Below are 20921 nucleotides of genomic sequence, written 5' to 3'. Positions count from 1 at the left end.
ATTGAACATAAATCATCCAAAGTTATGTTTTAAGTTACAAATGTCTTCATGTTTGACACTATATCATGCATGTTGACACAACTATCATTATCAATTTAAGATAGTTAGCAATCTAACATGTATCTATGTGTATATAACCCATAACAATTGATAACATAATAAGTAGATAAAGAATAATTAATTATTCAATAAATAAGGATAAATAGAATAAAAACTAAAAGTACATAAGGACCTATTAAAATGAAAAAAAATTGCAAGAAAATCTGTTAGGCTAGAGGAACCCAAATGTAATGACAATACCATATCTAAGCTTTTTATCAGTACAAATTTAGTGATTGAACATTGTGAATCCCCATAGCTTTGAGCGAAACAAAGCTTGGGGTATACGCAGCGATATTGTACTCAACAGAGCCAGATTGATGAAGAAGAGCATGTGTCTTGACATCTTTAGTGTTTTTGGAGTAGATGAATAGGCGAAAACCAAAATTCAAAGCCAACAACAAGTCACCATTGTCCAACACTTTAAGTGGACAAATGAGTCCACCGGTATCCGGTGGTAGGCAGAGGGTATATTCTTTTACCCAAGAATTCTCATCTCCATATTTATTCATCTTCCAAATAACAACCTTATGACTGTCTAAATAAACGCATAAGCACAGTCGACCCTCCAAAATACATAGCTGACAATTTCCATGTTTGCCAACATGAGGAGGAAGGAAAAAACTGGTAAAGAGCTCGGTTTTAAGATCAAAGCAACAAACCAAGTGTTTTCCCTCAAAATCAGAATAAGTTGCCAACCAGTGAAGGTTTCCGTTACAAAATAAAGCATTAGTGCAACGCAGTATAGGGCTGCCAGGTGTCGCTGCGGAGATGGTTCTCCACGACCCTCCTTCTCCCAGAGTGTACACGTAACACTTACACGACTCAGACGATACTTCACAACATAAAACCTTATACTGCCCACTTATTTTGCTCACTCCAAATCCAAATACGTAGTTGTGGTCGCTCTTATTTAGAGGAGGAAGCTCCACATATTCACGAGTCAATGGATTGCATACATAGAGAGTATCAGTGTATCCACCCCTTGTTAAAAGCAAACCATTAGTTGAATCAATTACAACGCTATACGGAACACTATTTGCAAAAATAGTGCGTGGAGGGTTCATCGAGAATCGGAAAAGTGGCTTGCGTGCCTCGTCATCGTAGACCATGTACTTGTTTTCATAAGAGAAAGCGAGACATGGTTTTGGAGAATATGAGGTCTTAAACTCAGGCTCATTTATCAGACTGCGCCATGATTTACGAACACACTTGCACCTGATAAGGCTATTAACCGGGACCCTTTCAATTATCTCTCTCGTCACCTGTTCGGGCAGATTTGTAAGAAAATCTCCCATCATGGTAACCAAATTATCAATACATGCAGATGACAAAAACTTAAATCAATAATTTATAATACTACCAAAATCAAATTTTTTATCCCCTCACAAATAATATTTTTTTCTCAAGTTATTATAGCAAGCCTTTTTGTATTTATAGTTCTTACTATAATAATACTACTATAATCGGAAATGATGTAAATAATGTTAAGTAAATTTCATTTCGATATGATTGTATTTTGAGTTCTTAAAATATTTTCATAATCCATTAATATTGGATGATAATTCATACACAACTTATGTACATATTTTCATAATCCACCAAATAACAACAGTACTAAAACCACGTAAATAATCGAATAAACACAGTTGGCCCTTCAAAATACATAGCTGATATTTTCCATGTATGCCGTTATCATAAATACAAGGAGGCAAAGAAAATCTGGTAAAAAGCACGGTTTCAAGATCAAAGCATTGAACCTTGTAAATCTCTTCAAAATCAAAATAAGACACCAACCAGTGGAGATTTCCATTACAAAATATAGCATTATTAATAAGCAATACAGAGTGAACATATAACATTTACATGACTCAAAAGGTATTTCACCACATGAAACCTTATATTGTCCACTTATTTTGTTCACTTTGAAACCAAATATGTACCTACACTTAAGGCCATACTTGTCCAAAGGAGGAAGCTCCACATATTCACGAGCCATTGGATTGCATCCGAAAAAGAGTATGAGTGCATAAATCCATTGCCAAAAGCAATCCATTAGTAGAATCAATTACAGGATTCATCGAGAATCGGATAAGTGGCATGTAGGCCTCGTCATCGTAGACTGTGTATAATTAGACTTTTCGAAATTAATTTAATTTAAATATGCTATTTTGTGACTTTTTAGTTAGTATAATTAAGTCGAATAATTGATTGAATAAATAGGAGGTTAATTAGTATAGTTTTTTGGTCAATGGCACTTTATTATAAAATTTTGAAATAGGATATGACATGGTAATGTATTTCATTAATCTTAACCGAATTATCAATACATTCTGATGAAAAAAATTTAAACAATAATTTACGAAACTACAAATACATTATCAACTTTTTTCCACCCCTCAGAAATCATATCTTTTCTCAAGTTATTATAGTAAGCAATTTTGTGGTTAGAGTTCTTATAATCATACTACTATAATCGGAAACGATTTAAATCATGTTAAGCAAATTTCATTTCGATATGATTGTATTTTGAGTTCTTATTATATTTTCATAATTCATTATTATTGGATGATAATTCATACACAGCTTATGTATATATTTTCATAATCCATTAATATTGGTTATTATATAGTTGGTACACAATTTATTTATATTTTCATAATCCATTAATATTGATTGATACTCCCTCTGTCTCATTAAAAATGAAACGTTTTCCTTTTTTGTTTGTCCCATTAAAAATGAAACGTTTCCTAAAATGGAAACAACTCTATCTCTACTTTTTCATCTCTCTTACTTTACTCTCTCCTCATCAACTCACAAAATAACACTACATAAAATCTCGTGCCGGTTCTCAAATGTTTCATTTTAAATGGGACGGAGTTGATACACAATTTATATATAATTTCATACACCATTAATATTGGATGACAATTCATGCACAACTTATATATATTTTGATAATAATCCATTAATATTGGAGTACAAGAATCTATGAAAGCTACATATATGTTTATCTTATTAAGAAGTCAATGCTTGAACATTTTGAATACCCATAGTTTTGAGTGAAACAAAACTTGGGTTATAAACGACGATATAGGAAGAAATACATAAAAATTGTTTAAGAGGACCACATGTCACAGTTCTACTTTTCTTGGAGTAGATATATAGTTGGTTTTTTGAATCCACTGCGTACAACAAATCACCATTTGGCAAAACATAGAGCGGGAAAACAGCAAGTCCACGTATATTTGGTGGTTGATAGAAGACGTATTTCTTTTTCCAAGAATTGTCATCTCCATAGTTTTTCATACACCAAATAACATAATAATTACTCGGTAAAATATCGCATAAACATAGTCGGCCCTCCAAAATACATAGTCGATTTGTTCCACTAAATAATATTTCATTTTTGTCCACATAATTTTGAGGAACAAAAAAAGTGGTGAAGAGCTCAGTTTCAAGATCAAAGCAACGACAAACCAAGGTATAAGTATAATTGAAATATACCAACCAGTGAAGATTTCCGTTGAAAAATGCAGCAGTATAATGGTAGTTTAATACATGGGTACCTGGTGTTGGTTCTGCGAACTTTCTCCACAACCCTCCTCCGTTTTCTAGGGTGTATATCTCGCAATAGCATGAACGACGTAGATTAAAAACACATAAAATCTTATATCGTCCACTTAATTTGCTCACTCCAAATCCAAACACCAGTCCTTTCGTGATAAATGTGCGTAGAGGAGGAAGCTCGATACACTCACGGGTCATTGGATTGCATACAGAATGAACTTTATCACACCCATTCCTCACCAAAAGCAAACCATTAACCGAATTAATTGCAGCACGACATGAACCTTTATTGTGTCGAGGGAAGTTGAATTTGAGGAGTGGCTGAAACGACTCGTCGCAGACTGCGTACCCCAGACCATAATTGAAAGCCAGGCATGGTTTCGGAGTATACGATGTCGCAAAGTCACCCCCTTCTATCAGATCGCGCCATGATTTGTAAACGCACTTAAACCTCAAAATACTTCTAATCGGAAATTTGCTTAGGATATCTTTCCATATATCTTGCGGTATATACAAATCATCCTTCATAAAAGAATAATTCAAATATTAAGTTTTAAACAACTTAATATAATTCTTGAAAAATATTAACATATAAATGAAAATAAACCTCATCACTCATCTTCTTCTTCTTCAGCCGCAATCAAGTCTCTACCGCCGCCGCCCTAAGGATAAATACAGGGAAAATTTAAGAATTTACAAAGCTAAAATTATTTACAGTAAGCAATCAAAAATTTAATTCATGTATGAGTGTATATTCATACCTTAATGAATAATTAATTAATTTTGGACTAATTTCTAAACAAATGATCTTCCTTCACTTTTACCAAATGATTTTTAAAATCAATTTATAACTGATTAATACTATTCAAATCGGGAAACGTTGTAAATCAAGTTAAGTAGATTTCTAAACGACAGGATCGTATTTGGAGTTCTTATAATATTTTCATAATCCACTAATATTGGGAAAATCTATTCTACGGATTATATTTATACCTATTCTATTATCCTATTAAATTAATCATATTATAATTACGTATTATATTACTCCCACCGTCCCATAAATATATGAGCAATTGGTATGACACGAAAATTAAGACAAAATTAGTAGAGTAAGAGAAAGAAGAAGAATGATATAGTAAAGTAAGAGAGAAGGCAATGATAGTTAAAGTAGTGTTAGTGGATAGCGAGACCTACATTATTAAATTGAATTAACTTTAAAAAAACGGAATCTACATATTTTTGTGGGACGAATGAAAATGAAAAACGCACATATTTTTATGGGAGGGAGGAAGTATTATAAATGTATAATATCAAGAATTTACAATACCACACTTTTCCCCTCAAAAATCATCTTTCTTCTCTAATGATGTAGTCCCCGTCCCTGAAAATTTGTCACTTATTTTCATTTCATCGTCTCAAAAATTTTCTTAAAACCCTTACCATAACTAAATAGGACTCCTATTGCAGGACGGGGGAGTATATAATAGTGTTCTTTAATTTTTCTTTATCGCTTTCGTTTATGTTTTTTAATTTTAGTTAGGATATCAAAACTGAAGATGTTTTATATACGTAGATGATTATTTAGAAACATAAATTACATCCAAAAAAAGATGCCAGACATCTTTTTTTTAGTATTTATATAAGGGAGGTGATCAATTGCTAACTAATTAACAATCTAAAACTAAGGTTAATGTTTAACCATTAGATTAAGAGATCCAGTGGTTTGATATAATGTCAAGTGTATTATATTTTAAATTTAAATAATTATTAAATAAAATTAAAGGTATTAATGTCAATCTCCTCTTATTAAAATTATTCTAAAACTTTAAATTTACGTAATTATCTCAATTTAAATTATTTTTTTGCAAAAAATATATCAAATTAAAGGTAATTTTATAAGGATTCTAACGAGATCTCAATTGCATATGTTCCGACGATGTTCGGATGATGAAATTTGATGATTTTTATTTCAGTTTTTGTATATGTTGATGATTTGACAAAATCTTAATATAATGCATATAAAATCTCAATATTATACATGTAAAATCTCAATATAATGCATGTGATATCTCAATAAAACTGGGTTGATATTTTTGTGTACTTGTGTTGAAATACTAATGTCATTGTGTTGATATTTGTAATACACTATGTTAATATAAAAAATTACAAAAATTATGATATGACGATGAAATTTGATGATTTTTATTTCAGTTTTCGTGTTTGTTGATGATTTGACGAAATCTCAATATAATGCATACAAAATCTCAATATTATGCATGTAAAATCTCAATATAATGCATGTGAAATTTCAATAAAATTGGATTGATATTTTTGTGTACTTGTGTTGAAATACTCATGTCATGTTAATATAAAAAAAATACGAAAATTATGATATGATAACAAAATGACGATCTTACCATTTTGGTGATATTTTGTCTACTATTTATTGAAATTCGTAAGATTTAATTTCATCCACTCATTTTAAAATCTAAGGGTGGAGATTTGGTCTTGAGTTTGGATTATAATGTTATAAACAATTGAAAGATGACCAATCTATATAATATATAATTTTTTATTTAATCTTCCATATCATTTATACTTTAATTAGTGGTCCAGATCCCTTTAGTGGATACTCCCCAATAGAATGCCATAAAATATGTTGAGTTTATAGCCGGAATGTAGGAGCAATTTTAATCAAATATAATGGTATGACACATTACAAATAAAGAACATGTCAATCATTTTATAAAAAAGGATTCGAACGAAATAAAACTAAAAACATTAATATGAGGAATAGACATAAAGGATTACTACAATAATCTATGAAATCTTCAGAAATGTTTAGCCTAATCAAAACTCAATGCTTGAACAAGAAAATTTGGACGAAAGAAACCCCATTGATTTGAGCGAAAGAAAATTTGAGTCTCAAGAGGAAACCCTAATTTTAAAAGGAGAAAAATAATACTACCTCCGTCCCCCAAAATTTGATACACTTTGACCCGGCACGGGTTTTAAGAAATGTAATGGAAAGTGAGTTGAAAAAGTTGGTGGTATGTAGGTCCTACTTTTAAAGTCTTAGTTTTATAATAAAATGTGAGTAGGAATGAGTTAGTGGAATATGAGGTCCACTACCAAAAATGGTAAAAGTGAAGTGTATCAAATTTTCAGGGACGAACCGAAATAGTAAACTGTATCAAATTTTAAGGGACAGAGGTAGTACATATGAATATTAGATTTCTTATTGATGATGTTTGATAAGAGATCTATATATTCCCTAGACTCAGGCAGTTCGACATGGTACAACACCCGGGAAAGAACCGCAAAGAAAACCCGGTGTGGGCTTTATAGTTTTTTGCCCAACTCAAGATAAATTAAAAGAACAAAATTAAAGAAAGGTTAAAAAATAATTCTAGTGACAGTAAATAAAAAGACTAAACGTATGATTTGGCCTTCGGTTGGTCAGAAAGTGGCTGATCGCTCACCGGCTGTTGGTCGTCTGCTGTGCCCGTATCAGACTGAATAAACATTGTGATTCTCAATAGCTACGAGCACAAATATAGTGACTGAACGTTTTGAACTCCCATAGCTTTGAGCGAAAGAAAGCTTGGAGTATAAGTAGCGATATAGTTGTAACGATCAGAAGCAGACCGACGGAAATGACTAAATGTCATGGCATCTTTTGTACTTTTGGAGTAGATGAATAGGCGATGATCATAATTAATTGCGAACAACAAGTCACCATTGTCCAACACTTTCAGGAAAGAAATGATTTCATTGGTATTTCGTGGTGCGTTGAAGGTATATACTTTTACCCACGAATTCTCATCTCCATACTTATCCATCCACCAAATGCCAACAGTTGTATCAAGACCACATGAATAATGATGGCAAAAGCACAGTCGGCCCTCCAAAATAAATAATCGATATTTTCCATTTATGCCGCTACCGAAGACATGAGGAGGAATGGAAAAACTGGTAAAGAGCTCGGTTTCAAGATCAAAGCAACAAATGATTCGTTTCTTTTCAAAACCAGATACCAACCAGTGAAAATTTCCGTTACAAAATACAACTTTTTTATCAATTTGCAGTTCAGGGAGGTCTGGTGTTGTTGCGGAGATGATTCTCCACGACCCTCCTCCTCCCAGAGTGTATACATAACATTTACACGACCCACGAGATACATAGCAACATAAAATCTTATACTGCCCACTTATTTTGTTCACTCCTAATCCATATATAGATTGGCCCCCGGGGCTATGCTTATCCACACTAGGAAGCATGATATATTCCCGAGTCATTGGATTGCATACGCAAAAAGTATAAGTGCTTACATCCCTTGACAAAAGCAAACCATCAATTGAATCAATTACAAAACTATGACGGATCGTTTCAGAAATAGTGTGAGGAGGGTTCATGCAGAATCGGAGAAGTGGCTCACACGCCTCGTCATCGTGGATTGTGTACATGTATTCGTGAGAGGAAGCGAGACACGGTTTCGAAGAATACGAGGACAGAAACTCAGGCTCTTTTATCACATCGCGCCATGATTTACAAACATGCCAGCAGTTGAAAAGGCTTTTAATCGAGACTCTTCTCAAGATCTCTCTCGTCATCTCTTCCGGCAGATTTGTGAACGAATCTTCCTTCATCATAACCAAATTATCACAAAATGGACAAAATCAATAATTTACGAAACTACAAATACTGAAACTTTTCCGCCTCAGCAAGCCGTTTTGTAGTTAGAGTTATCATAATAACCCTATACTATAATCGGATGATAATTCATATAACTCTATTTTCATAATCCATTAATATTTGATGATAATTGAGATAAATCACGTACCAGGTTCACTAATTATATCATGAGACTCGAATTCTATAGCTGGAAAATCTATTACTCGAATTCCTTATCCCTTGTTTATTTTTACGAATATTAATTTATTTTTGGTCTTCTTCCTTCACACACAACCATTAAACAGAATGTCACTTTTCCATAAGTTTTTAATCGCCTTCCTATATGAGATACAGAGATTATGTCAAAATATTATTTTGGGCTAGTTTCTTAATATATATTCCATCACTTTTACCTAATGTTTTTAATAATCTATTAATAACAGATGAATCCTATTATAATCGGGAGACGATGTAAATAATGTTAAGTAAATTTAATCCGTATGATCGTATTTTGGAGTTCTTAAAATATTTTTATAATCCATTTATTTGGAAAATAAATTATTCTTGTAATTCTATTTATAACTGCTCAATCCTATTAAATTAATCATATTATATAACTATATATGGAAGTTATTATATATTACTCCATACCTCAAATTTTACCACAATTTGATCCGGCAAGAACTTTAAAAAATGTAATAAAATGTGAATTGAAAAAGTTTGAGTAACTTAGATCATATTTTAGAGTTCTTACAATATTTTCATAATTTATTAATATTGAACAAAATATTCTTCTAATTATATTTAGAACTGAATATTACTCCTATTAAATTAATCCTCTTAAAATTATGGAAGTCACTACGGTCTACGTATTATGTTGTTTCAAAATTTTCAAATAAAAAATTTACAATACCACACTTTGTACCTCAAAAATCATTTTTTTTTCAAAAACAATAGTGTGGATGAGGGGTTAATTTAGACAGACCGTCAACCCGTGAATAAATCAAAATACATCGTTCCAAAACACGATCCAAGCCCAAAGTGATGGGATCGAATAAGAGAACAAGAATTAATTAATTGGAAGGCTCACAAGTAGGGTACATACAACCAAGTTATCAAACCTAAATATAAGCTAAAATGAACAATGGAAATACTAATTACTAAGAACAAAAAATGAAAAACTAACATAACAACAATATCAATCCACATCGGAAGCAGAAGTTTAATATCTGATCCATCATAACAAGCGCCTTCGGGTGCCGAGGGCGCAGAGATCGAATTATAAAAGGACAAGGCAGAGGTCCCTACAATTCTTCCTTCATCATAACAAAATCAATTATTTACGAAACTACAAATACTGCTGCCACCTTCCCCTCCTCAAAAATCATCTTTCAAGTTAGCAAGCCTTTTTGTAAATCATGTTAAGTAAATTTCTGTCCGATAATATATACAGTTCTTATACTTTCATAATCCATTAATAATGGATTATAATTGACACACAACTTATATATAATTTTCACAATCCATTAATATTTGATGATAATTCATAGAGTCATATATATTTTCAAAATCCATTAATATTTTATGGTATTAATTGAGAAAAATCACATATCAATGAGACTCCAACGACGGTGAGAAAACAATAACAATCATTTATTATATCATGATTGTGGGATAAATGGACCCCAATGGTGTTTGGGCTCAGTGAATTAAAAGCTTTGGGCTGATTTAATTCTAGGCCCAGAACTTGTGTAATGGCCCAATTGTTGGTTTGGCCCGTTACTTACCTGGGAGCACTGATTGCTGCCGCGTGGCAACTCCACGAGGATTATGCTCCTGAGCCGTTGATCTGGAGTTGTGTTTGTGTTGTGAGATAAGTCAGATGACTTCTCACATTCTGACCTAATTTTGTTCACTCTCTCTCTTTCAGCCTTCGATCTCCGCCTTCTCTCTAGAATTCTCTCTCTCTCATCTCTGTTCTTCGCCGATCTTCTTCTCCGGTGACTTCTTCTCTCTGGTTCTGTGAGTGAAGAGTGTAGATCCGTCAACTCCTGTGTTGATAGATCCAGTTAGCCATTTTGAGCGGTTAAGTTCAAGTCTGGCGGTTTTAGGTGAAGATCTTCGAGCGATTCCTTGAGTGTTGAGAGACTTGTGGCCTCTAGACTTTGCGGAGGTGATTCTGACTTGTGGTTGTGACCTCGTGTGAGAGGTAGCCGGTGCGAAGTAGCAATCGGTAGGCTCCTAGGGTTTTGGGGTCTGGTTTGTCTCGCTGTGCTCTCTTGTGACTCGTGGTGAAGATAGAGGAGGTTCTTGGCCCTTGTGAAGTTGCTCCTGAGCCAAAGTCCCGCGGTTTACTCTATCTTGTTTGTTACTTCGGGTTATAGATCCTTTAGGATCTTACTTCTTGTCTTACTAACAATCTACTTGAGTGTGCAGGACGATTACTAAGGATCTAGCTATGGAATCAGAACCGGTCAAGGCTTCTGATTAGTGTTAGGGTTTTCTTTGTAACCTGTAGCATCTATTGATTGTATAGTTCGATTGTATACATTGTATCTTGGCTTGTAACTCTGAGATTAGCCATCTCAGATCAATTGCAATAAAGAGGTCCCGGTAATTAGCGAATCTCGAGTGGTCTGATCCCTACAGTGGTATCAGAGCCACGGGGGGATCACTTGGGCGCGCCGGGTCGCAAATTAAGGAGGTGGGCTCTTCAGAGTAAAGCTCGGCCTCCGGTATAGGCCCTGAGGTAAGACGAGTATTCCTTAACGAAGGATATTCGCTCTGGTAAATTGGCTAAAACCCTTAAACTCTTACTGCTTTCTAGTTTTAGGGGTGGGCAGTTGTTGCTGGTAGTAGTCGCTTGCCGCGGCTTTAGGCTATCTGCTCTTGTTTTCTTGTATAGGTCTTCTAGGACTTACTGTTTTCCAAGGTGCTTTACTGCTTTCTTTCTTCTTCCGTTGTGTGTGTTCTTTGGTGTGTTCAAGTGTTAGCAAATTGTGTGTTCTTGTTCTTTCTTGTACTGCTTGTAAAGAGAAAATTACCTATCCACCAAGTGCTATTCCAAACTGACTAGAGTGACCCCCTGCGCCCTCATTCAGTGAGTGCTTGTGATCTGGGAAATCCTCTAGCCAGGGTGCTCGTGACAGATAGGGAGGATCTCTGTGATTGAGCAGGGTACATTCTTGAACACATTCTTTGCTAACCACCTGTGTGTGCATGCTTGTGTGTGATCTTGACTGATTACTTGCTCTTCTGTGGAGTCCTAGATTAGCAAATCCCTGCTTTTCTTGTTTTATTGGTGAGTTCTCTGTGTCTCTGTGGCTTTTAGCTCATCAAAAGTTTGTTGGTGCAGGGTTGTGTGCTGTGCCTTGTGTGTTTCTTTTCTTTTTCCTGTGTGTGTTGCCAAAAACCTTTTGTTTTCAAAATGGCTGCTCCAGTTGTTGGGATTACTCCCTTCAATGGTAAAAATGATTTTAGCATTTGGAAGCAAAAGACTAAGTGCATTTTAATACAGCAAAAAGTTTTCAAAGCTGTTGAAAATACTATTCCAGAAACTGAATCAGAGGAAAAGAAAGCTGAAATGAATGAGTTGGCAAGGTCAACTATTATCCTCAACCTGAGTGATTCTGTCATAAGGAAGGTTGGAACTATTGATTCTGCTTCTGAACTGTGGAAAACTCTTGAAACCTTGTATACTGAGACTTCCATGTCTAGTAGGATGTATTTGTTGGAAAAACTCTTCAAATTTAAGCTTGATCTTACAAAGGACATTGATGACAATGTGGACAGGTTTCAAAAGCTTGTTCAAGACATTAAACGTGCTGGTGATAAAACCATTGATGAATATACTAGCATAGCTTTAGTGAATGCTATCCCTGACTCATACAGTGATGTGAAGGCTGCTATTAAGTATGGGAGGGATTCTGCTCCCATTGAGTTGATCATTAACTCTCTTAAGTCTAAAGAACTTGAACTTAGGGAGAATAATGAGGTTAAAACCAGTCAAAATAAAGCCATGAATGTTAGAGGTAGATCTAGATTCAAGAGTGATAACAATGGGAAGCAAAATGACAATGGGAAAAAGTCAAACAGAGGAAAGTCTAGGTCTAAGAGTAGGAACCCCAATAAGAACAACAGGAAGTGCTTTAACTGTGGTGAACTTGGTCATTATAAGAAAGAATGTACAAAGCCTAAAAAGGCAAAGTCTTATAATGAAAATGGGGATGCTCTTGCCAATCTTGCTAAGAATGATGATTCTGAAGGAGTTTGTTTTATGAATCATGATATGTTCTCTGTGAATTCTGCCTCTGCTTGCTCTTTTGTCCAAACTGACTGGTTGATTGATTCAGGATGTACCTTTCATATTTCTCCTTTCAAAAGTTTGTACTCTGATTTCAAACCTATTTCTGACTCATTTGTCTCAATGGCAAATGATAAAAAGTGTCAAATTCTTGGGGTTGGGACTGTGTGTTTGAAATTTGAAAATGGTTTTACTTTGAGGTTGGAAAATGTGAAGTATGTTCCTGATCTATGCTATAACCTGCTTTCTTGTACTTCTCTTGAAAAAGATGGTTTTGAGGGAAAATGGGGGCAGGGGGTTATGAAAATCTTTAAGGGGTCTTTATGTGTTTTCAAAGCTTTCAAAAAGTATAACTTGTATGTGTGTTCTGCTCAGTCCCTATGTGATAATAACAGTTCTGCAAATGTGGTAAATGATTCTAAGACCTTATTATGGCACAATAGGCTTGGACACATGAGTGATAAGGGCTTGAAAATTTTGAAAAAGGATCAGCTTCTCCCCTCAAAAGATTTTCAAAGTGATCTTCCTTTCTGTGATACTTGTGTGTTAGGTAAGCAGCATAGAGTGTCTTTTCCCTCTCCTGTTACTGAATGTATCAGTAAAGGAGTTCTAGAGTACCTACACATGGATGTGTGGGGACCAGCTTCTGTGACTACCCATTCAGGGTCTGTCTATTTCTTATCTGTTATAGATGACTTTTCTAGAAAGGTCTGGTGTTTTCTTTTAAAGCAAAAGTCAGATGTTTTTGACACTTTTAAAAATTGGAAATGCTTGATTGAAAACCAAACTGGTAGATTCATCAAGGCTATCAGAACTGACAATGGGTTGGAGTTCTGTAATGCTCAGATGGATAGTCTTTGTGTCTCTTATGGTATTAAGAGGCACAAAACTGTTCCTTATACCCCTCAGCAAAATGGAGTAGCTGAGAGGATGAATAGGACCCTGCTTGAAAAAGTTAGGTGCCTTCTTTCTAAAGGGGGTCTTTCTAAAAAGTTTTGGGGGAAGCTCTTCTTACTGCTTGCTATTTGGTGAATAGATCACCTTCTGTACCTTTGAAAGGAAAATGTCCTGAGTCTGTGTTTTCTGGTAAAAGAATTGATTTTTCTCATCTAAGAGTCTTTGGTTGCTCTGCCTTTACTCATCAGAAGGTTGATAAACTTGATTCTAGGTCTAGGAAAGGTGTTTTTCTGGGATACCCTGATGGTGTTAAAGGGTATAGGGTATGGCTGAGGGATGAACCAGGGTTCAGGGTTATAATTAGCAGGGATGTTGTCTTTAATGAAACTGAATTCCCTTGCCTTAGACCTTCTTGGGAGTCTGCTCTATCCAGTGAGTCTCCTACCCACATTCAAAGTGAGGTGGAGATTCCTACTGGTGCCTCAAGTGAGGTGGAGCAGGTTTGGATCACTGATCCAACTCCTGGACCTGATGGTGACCATGCTGAGGACCCAGTAGATGTAGATCATATTGATGCACCCCCAAGATAGTGCTGTAGTTGATGAGCCAAACTTGCATGATTATGTGTTATCTAGGGATAGGGTAAGAAGGCCTCATAACCCCTTGTAGGTACACTGGTTTGGTTAACTTGTTTGCTCTTGCTTTCAATGTTTTTGAATCTGATGGGGATGAACCCCAGACCTATAAGCAGGCTCAGAAGTCTAAAGCCTGGAATTTGTGGCTTAAGGCTATGAAAGATGAAATGCATTCCTTGTTGATAAACCAAACTTGGATTCTTGTGCCCTTACCTGTTGGTGCCAATGTTGTTGATTGCAGATGGCTTTATAAGCTTAAAAATGAAATAGATGGTTTTAGGTACAAGGCCAGGTTAGTGGCCAAAGGGTTTACTCAGCAAGAGGGGGTAGACTACACTGAGATCTTTGCTCCTGTTGTAAAATTTACCACAGTCAGACTTATGTTAGCCTTATGTGCTCACTTCAATTGGGAAATGAAACAGATGGATGTTAAAACTGTTTTCCTTCATGGTGATCTTGATAAACCCATTTATATGAAACAACCTGAAGGTTTTGTTGACCCTAAATTTCCCAATCATGTTTGCTTGTTGAAAAAGGCTTTATATGGTTTGAAGCAGTCTCCTAGACAATGGAACATCAAATTTAACACTTGTATGCAAAAGCTAGGCTTTGTTAGGAGCACCTTTGATGCATGCTTATATGTTAAGAACCTTGGTAGTGTTCCTGTGTTTCTGTTACTTTATGTGGATGACATGCTGATTATGGGACCATGTTTAAAGTCTATCAAGTCTGTGCAAACTGCTATGTGTGAGAACTTTGACATGAAGGACCTTGGTGATGCTCAGAAAATATTGGGGATAAATATTTTCAGGGATAGAAAGAAGTCTATCCTGGTGCTTCATCAAGAGCCTTATGTGCAAAAGATTCTTCAAAAGTTTAATATGGCTGCTGCTAAAACTGCTTCTGTTCCTTTAGCTGCACATTTTTTACTGAGTAAAGATCTTTGTCCTAAGTCTGATGATGATATTACTGCCATGAAAAAGATTCCCTATGCAAATGCTATTGGTTCTGTGATGTACTTAATGGTTAGTACCAGACCTGATATTGCTTATGCTGTCTCTGTGCTTAGTAGATATATGTCTAATCCTGGCCCTGTGCATTGGGAAGCTTTGAAATGGTTGTTGAGATACTTGAAACATACCTCTAAGTATGGTCTGTGTTACTCAAAGTGTGATGATGGTGTTGAGTTATGTGGCTATGTGGATTCTAACTATGCTAATGATAGGGACAAGAGAAAGTCCACTACTTCCTATGCTTTTACTGTGTGCAGGTCTTGTATCAGCTGGAAGTCTCAACTCCAACACATAGTGGCTCTATCAACAACTGAGTCCGAATACATTGCTATAACAGAAGCCATGAAAGAAGCCATTTGGCTCAAAGGAGTGCTTTCTGAACTGAATTTTATTAAGTCTTTGCCTGTTGTATATTCTGACAGTCAATCTGCTATTCAGTTGTGCAAAAACCCTGTCTTTCATGATAGAACCAAACATATAGATGTTAGGTTTCATTTTATTAGAGATGTTGTTGAAAAAGGTGAGATTGCATTGCATAAAATTCACACTGATCAAAACCCAGCAGATATGGGCACTAAGTGTCTATCTGTTGATAAATTGCTTTCCTGCATCAAAAAGTTGCACTTTGATTGTGGCTAGCATTGCATGTCCCTCGGATAATATGACCCAGACTTGAGATTTTATTCTCTAGTGTCTGTGGGTCAAAAGACCTCTTTGGCTAATGGACCTTGGTCCTCTGGTGCCTAGACCTGGTATTTCCTTGACTAATGAACCTTGTTCTTTGGTGTCTTGGATTCACCTTGTAGGCTGTGATAAAAATACATGTGGACCAAGACTCTCCTCTGTTTACCTAATGTGGTCGAAGGTGGAGTATGTGGGATAAATGGACCCCAATGGTATTTGGGCTCAGTGAATTAAAAGCTTTGGGCTGATTTAATTCTAGGCCCAGAACTTGTGTAATGGCCCAATTGTTGGTTTGGCCCGTTACTTACCTGGGAGCACTGATTGCTGCCGCGTGGCAACTCCACGAGGATTATGCTCCTAGCCGTTGATCTGGAGTTGTGTTTGTGTTGTGAGATAAGTCAGATGACTTCTCACATTCTGACCTAATTTTGTTCACTCTCTCTCTTTCAGCCTTCGATCTCCGCCTTCTCTCTAGAATTCTCTCTCTCTCATCTCTGTTCTTCGCCGATCTTCTTCTCCGGTGACTTCTTCTCTCTGGTTCTGTGAGTGAAGAGTGTAGATCCGTCAACTCCTGTGTTGATAGATCCAGTTAGCCATTTTGAGCGGTTAAGTTCAAGTCTGGCGGTTTTAGGTGAAGATCTTTGAGCGATTCCTTGAGTGTTGAGAGACTTGTGGCCTCTAGACTTTGCGGAGGTGATTCTGACTTGTGGTTGTGACCTCGTGTGAGAGGTAGCCGGTGCGAAGTAGCAATCGGTAGGCTCCTAGGGTTTTGGGGTCTGGTTTGTCTCGCTGTGCTCTCTTGTGACTCGTGGTGAAGATAGAGGAGGTTCTTGGCCCTTGTGAAGTTGCTTGTGCAATCTGAGCCAAAGTCCCGCGGTTTACTCTATCTTGTTTGTTACTTCGGGTTATAGATCCTTTAGGATCTTACTTCTTGTCTTACTAACAATCTACTTGAGTGTGCAGGACGATTACTAAGGATCTAGCTATGGAATCAGAACCGGTCAAGGCTTCTGATTAGTGTTAGGGTTTTCTTTGTAACCTGTAGCATCTATTGATTGTATAGTTCGATTGTATACATTGTATCTTGGCTTGTAACTCTGAGATTAGCCATCTCAGATCAATTGCAATAAAGAGGTCCCGGTAATTAGCGAATCCCGAGTGGTGTGATCCCTACAATGATTAATTGGAATCTCAAAAGCTACGAATACAAACCTAGTGACTGAATAAACATTGTGATTCTCAATAGCTACGAGTACAAATGTAGTGACTGAACGTTCTGAATCCCCATAGCTTTGAGCGAAAGAAAGCTTGGAGTATAAGTAACAATTTCGTCTGATGGATGAAGAACACTATGCGTCTTGACATCTTTAGTGTTTTTGGAGTAGATGAATAAGCGAGAACCAAAATTCAATGCCAACAAGTCACCATTGTCCAACACTTTAAGGGGAAAAATAAATCCATAGATATCCGGCCGGAGGGTATATTCTTTCACCCAAGAATTCTCATCGCCATACTTATCCATCCACCAAATAAAAACAGTACTAGAACCACGTAAATAATGGAATAAACACAGTCAGCCCTCCAAAATACATAACCGATATGTACGATCTTCGCTATCACGGGCACGAGGAGGAAGGGAAAAACTGATAAAGAGCTCAGTTTCAAGATCAAAGCAACAAATAATTTGTTTCTTTTCAAAATAAGAATAATGTGTCAACCAGTGAAGATTTCCGTTACAAAATAAAGCATTGTTATCAAGACGCTGCATGCGTGAATATACTTATCTTAATTAAATTTGGACTAATTCCTAAACGATAAATGTAATATATATAAATATATTAATAATCAACTTTCCTTATACTCCCTTGGTCATATAGAAATAGGATAATTGGAGTGTGCACGGGTTTCAATGCATTGTAAAGTAATAGAAAATGAGAAAAAGTTGTCGAAACAATGTACTGGATGGTGGGCCCCTAAATTATAAAGAAAGAAAATGTGAAAAAGTTTCCATAAATGCATATGGACTATTTGTGTCGAAAGAAAAAGTAATTTCAGCATATTTCTATGGGACGAAGGGATTAATATTTATTCTCTTTGAAAATAATTGATGTACATGAATCTATAAAGGCTATCTTTTGTTAGACTTTCAGCCAAATCTCATGTTGTAATTTATACACTGCTTCTATTTCGTAGAAGTTACAGAGTGAATCTCACTAAGATATCTTTTAGGAGTACAAATAATAAAATTATTGTTCATACTACTCCCTCCTCAATCCCATAGATATGTGCCCATAAATGATAGTTGAAATTGTGTAGCCAATGATTGGGGCCATAAATGATAAACTAAATAAGAAGAAAAGATTGCTATAAGTGGATATGGACTATTTCTATATAAGTGGATATGGACTATTTCTATAGGACGGACGAGAAAAAAAAATATGACCTATTTTTATGGAAAGGAGAGAGTAGCTTTTAATGTTTTCTTCTTGTGAAATGTGTTGAGTTTATAGTACATATTATTTAGTTTTTAATGTTTTCTTCCTTGTGATGTTGAGTTTATATCACGAATGAAAGAGCAAAATAAATCTGATAGAATGTTATGATGTATTCATTTGCTCAAAACCATAAGAATTCTCAATTGATGACGTAATATATAAATAACAGAATAATTTATCATTTCATAAATAAAGATTCAATTTATAAAATAAAAACTAAAAATGTACAAGTAATGAAGAAAAAAGGCGAAATTCTTTAAGACCCTACTTGGTATGGACTATGGAGGAACGGAATGGCATTCCTATCTCCATTTTAATCCTTTGCTTGGTAATCACCATTCCATTCCACATGGAAATACCATTCCATCCAATCAGTCTCATTCCATCCAATCAGCTAAGGAATGCTCATTCCATTCCATTTCACACACACAACCCCACACACGTACACACATCATCATCACACTATAACACACCCCCCACCACACATGTACACACACAACACCAAATACACACACAAGCACATATGCACACACACAACACCACACCATCAAATATACACATACCCCAGTACATATATTCACACAACACCAAATACACACACACAAACACAAACACACACACAAGCACATATGCGCGCACACAACACCACACCACCAAATATACACATACCCCGGCACATATATTCACACATCAACACATACATACACCATATGCACACACTCATTTATGTGTATAGTACAAAATAATAAAATCCAAAATATTTGGCAAAGACTAAATATTTTTGGTAGAATCAACGTATTAATTATTCATATTTCATTCCATTTCATTCCTATATTATTTGTGTTACCAAACATATGAATAGAATCAATCAAGGAATAGCAATTCCATTCCATTTGTATTCCTTACATTCACCAAGAAAAAAAGAATGGAATGGAGATTTCATTTCCTCCTCATTCCATTCCAACATACCAAGAAGCCCCTAACAGGAAGCCAAATTAAGAGTACAAATTTAGTGATTAAACATTGTGGATCCTAATAGCTATGAGTACAAATTTAGTGACTGAACATCGTGAATCCCCATTGCTTTGAGCGAAAGAAAGCTTGTCATGAGGAGGGAGGGAAATTTGTCACAGCCGATATTTGTCACGTATATCGCTATCACTGACATGAGGAGGGAGGGAAATTTTGGTAAAGAGCTCTGTTTCAAGATCAAAGCAACAAACCATATATTTCTCCTCGATATCAAAACAAGATATCAACCAGTGAAGATTTCCGTTGCAAAATATAGCTTTATTATAAAGTAGAATAGGGCTGCCCGGTGCATCTGCAGAGATGCTTCTCCACGACCCTCCTCCTAGTGTGTATACATGATATGACCCTGAAATTACTTCGAAATTTAAAACCTAATATTGTCCACTTATTTTGCTTATTCCAAATCCAAATATCCACACACCGGGATACCTATACAAATAAGGAAGCAAGACATATTCCCGAGTCATTGGATTGCATACAAAAAGACTATTACCGGCTCCACCCCTAGCCAAAAGCAAACCGTTAGTTGAATCAATTACGTCAATAGAGCGAACAGTTATTCGGTAAGAAAGGTGATTTGGACCCATCCGGAATCGGAAAAGTGGCTCGCAGGCCTCGTCATCGTAGACCATATACGTGTTTCCACAAGAAAAGGCGAGACATGGTTTTGGAGAATACGAGGACTTAAACTCAGGCTCGTCTATCAGACCGCACCATGATTTACGAACACACTTGCTTCTGAAAAGGCTTTTAATCGGGATTCTTCCCAACATCTCTCTCATCATCTCTTCCGGCAGATTTGTGAACGAATCTTCCTTCATCATATCAGCACCCATCTTTCTTCTTCCGCCGCAATTCAGTCGCCGCCGCCGCCGCCCTAGATGGAAAAATCAAGATCTTACAAAACCTACACTTTTTTCCCCTCAAAAAATAATCTTTCTTTTCAAATTATGCAAGTAATTAAAAGTAAAAATATTATGGCTTAGAGATTAATAGTTTAAAAAAATATTATTTTATCATTGTCTGATTATATTCCAAAAATTGAAGAAATTAGTAAAAGTAATTTTCCTAGACATGCATGCGTGAATATTCTTACCTTAATTAGTTTTGGACTAATTTCTAAACGATAAATGTAATATATATAAATATATTAATAATGAAAAAACTAAACGAGTCCTAAACATATAACCGAAATACGAATGTTAATGTTCTGGACCAAATTCGTATTTCAGCTATATGTTTAGCACCAATATAGTACTTTACTCTAATACTATTATTCCATACGAAATCAATTGATGTAGATTAATCAATTGTGTGTTGCCTACTACTATTATTATTATTCCAGCATCGCCAGTAACAACCCAAACTTTCTTTTGCTCAAAACCATAAGAATGGCCAATTGATGACGTAATATATAGATAACAGAATAATTAAACATTCTATAAATAAAGATTCAATTTATAAAAAAAAAATACATAAGGACCTATTAAAATAAAGAAAAATTGGACGAAAATCTATA

The 20921-nt window shown here is 35.5% G+C and overlaps 1 protein-coding gene across 1 annotated transcript; it reads right to left on the bottom strand.

Annotated features, from left to right (window-relative positions):
- Positions 1-317: 317 nt before the first annotated feature.
- On the bottom strand, positions 318-1397 carry LOC125195502 (F-box protein At3g07870-like). Its single transcript, XM_048093645.2, has one exon. The coding sequence runs from the start codon at positions 1395-1397 to the stop codon at positions 318-320; it is 1080 nt and encodes a 359-aa protein (XP_047949602.2).
- Positions 1398-20921: the final 19524 nt, after the last annotated feature.

The sequence above is a fragment of the Salvia hispanica genome, chromosome 4, assembly GCF_029641045.1.
Source record: "Salvia hispanica isolate PSC_SH4W2 chromosome 4, Shi_PSC_v1, whole genome shotgun sequence".
Classification (NCBI taxonomy): Eukaryota; Viridiplantae; Streptophyta; class Magnoliopsida; order Lamiales; family Lamiaceae; genus Salvia; species Salvia hispanica.
Note: the sequence above shows the minus strand (reverse complement) of the source record. Positions and strands in the feature narration are given on the sequence as shown.